Below are 5,311 nucleotides of genomic sequence, written 5' to 3'. Positions count from 1 at the left end.
TCGTGATGATTTAATTCACTAGATAATCTCATTTTGAATATCTTATTTGCAGCATATATATCATGATCAAGGGAAGGGATATTTTAGAAAGTAAAAAAAAATTAGGATACGAATAATAAAACGAAAATCGGAAATTTCGGACGACTGTATATAATTCTAATATTCATCTCTGCCATTTGATTTTTATTTCACCTTAAGATACCTAAATGCCTGCCATATTAAGAATATACACACACGTGGTTAAATACTTTAGCCAAAAATTAAACAAATAAAGACTAGTTCATAAGTTATTAATGGCAACCTATCATTTAAGAAACACCCAGAGTTCAATTGACGTCCAACAAGACCAAGGAGACATAGTACATAAATATAATATATAATATGCTCCCCTGAAATTCTTAGGCGTCACAGCATTACTTTATCAATGTTACCGTTTTTTAAGCTTTCTTATTACTAGAAACACATGTTTCGACTTGCTCCAAACCACAACTTGAGAGCTTTTTATCCCATAGCATACTTCTGAGTCCAGGATCGAGCGGTAGACTCATACTTGGCTCTATCCGTCTTGTACATGTGAGCAATCTCAGGCATAAGAGGATCATCGGGGTTTGGATCGGTCAACAAGGAGCAGATAGAGAGCAGTACCTACAGAAATTAAAATAGCAGATGTAACAGTCCTACTCAACACAGGAACACCAATCAACTACGGAGTATAGCCGAATTCTCTATTTATTTGTTCTCTTTTTACCATTGCTCAACGCTCATCGTAAATTTAAGAACATAACAAAATTGAAGATTGGAGCAAACAAGACTGCAAGATTAATAAACAGTTAAAAAGGTATGTTATGTCATATTGGTTTTTCAACGCCAGTACTAAAGGCACTTACATAAGTGGATGATGAAAGGTGGTATGTCCCTGGAGACTGTCGTAGACCAGACAATAAATGGGTATAACGAGAATTAAAGCACATTTACCTTAGAAACCGTTAAAGCAGGACTCCACTGCTCTTTGAGAATATCCAAACAAATACTACCATTGCTGTTGATATTTGGATGGTAAACCCTGGTTTTAAATGATACCTACTCGATGACAAGAAGGCCAAAGTAAGAACTCAGTCTGTATAACAAACAGGAATATACAAGAATTGTATTAAGCTAGTTACTTTTGGCCATGAATGTACACGATTAAGGCAGTAGCACCATTTATTTATGGGCTTAAATTAAATAATGCATTTAATCTACCAAGCAAGGAAGTAGAAACCATGACAGAGTAACAAATATTCTCCTCTAATGTCCAGTGGTTATTGACTTGTGTAAAACATAAAAGCTTCGATGGAGGATTTAATCTGAATAAAATAATTTGATTTGAGGAATGAGTTTAAACCTTGGATTCATCAATGCTGGATGTTGGGTTTCCCTAAATCAAAATTATTCAAACAACTAGAATGGATGTTAAACCATGAATTTAAAATCATTAATGTAAAAAAAAACCGATCCAAATTCTCCCCATGAGACATGGTTTCTAATACCAGTTCAGGAAGGTAGAATCATCACAAGCAACATGTTCTAGTACATGATCAACAATCTCTCTATCACTCGCAACCGAAAACATCATGCATGTGCCAGTTAAGTCTATCCCAAGAATAATCAAGAAGTTGGCAACAAATCATTTATTTTCAGTAGCGCAAGTGCTATTGCCTATGAATGATCAAATTGATTGCCATGTCCGAAAGGAACAAAGGTGGCATTAAAAGGAAGACCACCTTGGGTGGCTTGAATGGATAATCGGGTGGGAAATGAATAGTCACAAGAAATACTCCCCCAGCAAATGGGCTGTCGGAAGGACCCATGATGGTAGCTTGCCAATGGAACATATCTTCCCCAACAGGACCTGCATGAAGTTATGATACCATGTTGAGTTAAAATATAAGGTCAATCAATCCATGGAACTTCAACTCTAATATGTGAATGGTGATGAGATCAAGTTCGAAAATTGATTACAACCAGTCCATCCAGCCAGTACAAGTATGTGCGAAAAAGCATAGGGCATGAAAAGATTAGACAAGATAAATACGCTCAGCATCACAGATGATCGACAACATAATTTAAAGTTTTAACCAATGAGAATTGAAATAATAGTTGGTAAACATCAAACAAAAGCCAAATTCAAATTTTTAGCAGCATAAACATAGAAAAGTCATGGGACTACGGAGATAAAACATAGAAGTAACCGTCAGAAATGTATGACCAGTAGACAAATTAAGGGAAAATAATTTTTGGCTAACCAGCACTGCAGGACGTAGGAGGGTCCTTTTGCAAGTCTTTCAGTTCTTTCTGAATCCTTTTTGAAGCCATAGCTATCAATCTCCTGAATTAGAACAACGACACCCAAAATATTAAGGGATGAGCATGATTATCAAGAATTGCGAAACATGTTATAAAATCACAGTTACAGAGTATCTATGTAACTATCTAACAAGTAAGACGACCACTTTTAGTCATTATTCACATATCAAGTACAAAGATATCTAATTGTTAGAAAAGAATTCCCAAATATGCAGATACAGACGTGCAATACGAATAAGTTTTGTAACGAACAAATAATAAGAGATATATAATTTTTAGAAGATAATTCCCAAGAAAGCAGATATAGACATGTGCAATACGAATAGGTCCTCGTAACGAATAACAATCAAGTTCTAGATCCAGAAAAGGCTTCTGGCTTAAAGCCATGTTCTTCCACAACACATGACAAGCAAAAAGAAAATTTGTTAATGTTCGCGTTTGTTATTTCTTTCTTCCAGTGATACAGAAAACAAATTGACTATAAAAATAAATGACACACCAAACTGGGAAGGTCCAAATATAAAGCAAAGCCTCGAGGCCAAATATCTCAGAATGTCTTTCATCTTATCAGAGAAGGCTACAAAACAAATCAGCATTATAATTTTATTTCTTATCAGAGAAGGCTACAAAACAAATCAGCATTATAACCAACAAATCAGCATTAAAAAAATAATGCAAAAAATTCGTGAGGAGACATATGTTCGTTCCCGGCTAATTTACGAATTTTAATATCTATAAGAACAAAATTTTTCGGCGTAAAACCCTACAAACGGTTCTTCGGTCACTTCCGCCCTTGCATAAAAATATTGTATCACTACATCACAAAACCCACACAAACGCACTCAAATACACGTACAATGATGGGATTAAACAGAGGAGAAACACTTCCATCCAATTTTTTTTTTTTTTTTTTGGGCCAAAAAGAGAGACAATAAACCTACCCCTATCGTATCCAACATTTGGACTAAAATCCCAAAACACCGGACCCTAACTGAACCACCAAATCAATCTAAAAACTACACACTGTAAAAATAAACCAAACAGAAAAGATATCACGATCATCGATAAATAAAAAATCCAATATTGCACGTCGCAAACCTCGGAGCGAGAAAAGGAATCCTCGGAAGAGACGAGAATCAGATTAGAAAAGGTGACTCGGCAAAGAAATAAGGAGAAAGGTTCGAAAATTCGGGGGTTTCCCATGCACCGCGTGGCATCTTTGTAGGCGGTGGTAAGGGGCCGAAGTCGAATATCCCATGAGTCCATGACATGCACGTATTTAATTGATCATTATATTTTAAATTATTTACTTATTATAAGTTTTAATTCCATTTCTATTTATTTATTAATATTTAAAAGATATGAATTTTAATCAAAAATATATTCGTATCAAGTCTTTATAGAAATAACATGATTTTTAAGGAGATTAAATATGCCGGGATTGTTTGTTGAGTTGGATAAATTTGTTACATTGAATCGTATTTTGCCTCAATCTCAAATTTGGGATCTTAGTAGCCGTGTAGTGGTGTGATCGACGATTTCGATTGAGAAAATTAGCAAGTGTAATAAGTCAAATAATAATATAGTTGGACAGAATCCAAGTCGTTCACACATAGATTATTATTGAATTATTAAGATATAAATTATTTAATTTAATTTAAGCTAAGTAGAAGAAGTGATTTTTGTAATTGTTAAATAAATTAAATTATTCTAAAAAAAATAATATAATTTAATTAAATAACAAATTAAGTTTAGGATAAATACAAATATGACCGAGAACACACAACAATACTAAACATCAATTATTGTCACGTATTGGATTTTATCGAACAATAATCATTCTAAGTCACAATGAAATTTCCTATTTAAATTATTAATATATTTCTAGAATTTAAAATCCTATTTTTATTTAATAGTCTAACTATTTTGAATTGAATTTAATTAAAAAAAAAACGCATTCAAAAACTTTGAAATTCCAGTTTTTTGCCTAAAATCGTACATTGAAACCAAATATTATTTCTAATCGGTTTAATCATATGTTGATCAATATTTTTGAAGCTATTTCAATATATTCTTTTTTGAATCAAGATCAAACAACAAACATGAAAATTAATTGGCCATATTAAATGCAAAAGATCTATGAAAATATCAATCAATAACATTAAATAAATCAAAACTCTAATCGATCCAATATGAAAACAACAATCCTAAGTTTGGCCCTATCATTGTCCCAGTCATAAAACGATTACTCTATACAATCAAAACTAGACAAAAATATAATGCTTGAATTCATGAAATAAAAGAAATAAAAAAAAAATAAGAAATATCAGCGATGACACATGGATTTTCTCGTCCAACGCATCTTCTCTCTTTGTTCATCATGTCTTGATGATGAAAAGTCTCCCTTCAGATTGTAGTATTTTTCATGTATATGGGAGAGAGGATATAGAAGAATCTTCTTAAAAAAAATCTTTCTCTTGTTTGATAAGATGTATTTAATCAATGAGAAAATTGATTTTTTAAGGAATAAAAACTCTATCAAATCTTTCAATATCTTAATATTAAAATACCACAATTTTAAATATGGTATTTTAATTGAAAAGTCTCTAACTCGTTTTTTAAAAAATGTACTAGAATTTTTTTCTAAAACTCATCATTTATTTTACTCACAACTCATAGCTGCAGTAAAATTCATAAAATCGTAATCGTCAAATCACATCTAAAACTAACATTTTTCAAAAATAGCATAAACTTCATAATCCTCTCAAAAACCACTCTTTACTTCAAAAAATAATGAAAATCTTTAAAGTAATGTAAATGTATAACTATACGAAAAACTAGCAATGCATAGGTCCCCGGGTCAGTGCACCAGCCGCTCAGCCAGTTCAGTCATTCAACCCTCCTGTCTCAACATCAAAATTATCACCTGCATCATTCACACTTAGTGAGTCTATTGACTCAACAA

The 5,311-nt window shown here is 32.5% G+C and overlaps 1 protein-coding gene across 1 annotated transcript; it reads right to left on the bottom strand.

Annotated features, from left to right (window-relative positions):
- Positions 1–309: 309 nt before the first annotated feature.
- LOC140837810 (ubiquitin-conjugating enzyme E2 5B-like) lies at positions 310–3,575 on the bottom strand. The gene is made up of 5 exons (XM_073203914.1): positions 3,445–3,575; positions 2,286–2,368; positions 1,764–1,891; positions 976–1,080; positions 310–645 (listed from the first exon to the last, which is right to left on the bottom strand). Exons 2-5 carry the CDS (start codon positions 2,353–2,355, stop codon positions 502–504), a joined length of 447 nt encoding a protein of 148 aa, XP_073060015.1. The 5' UTR covers positions 2,356–2,368; positions 3,445–3,575; the 3' UTR covers positions 310–501.
- Positions 3,576–5,311: the final 1,736 nt, after the last annotated feature.

This window comes from Primulina eburnea, chromosome 8, assembly GCF_022965805.1.
Source record: "Primulina eburnea isolate SZY01 chromosome 8, ASM2296580v1, whole genome shotgun sequence".
Lineage (NCBI taxonomy): Eukaryota > Viridiplantae > Streptophyta > Magnoliopsida > Lamiales > Gesneriaceae > Primulina > Primulina eburnea.
Note: the sequence above shows the minus strand (reverse complement) of the source record. Positions and strands in the feature narration are given on the sequence as shown.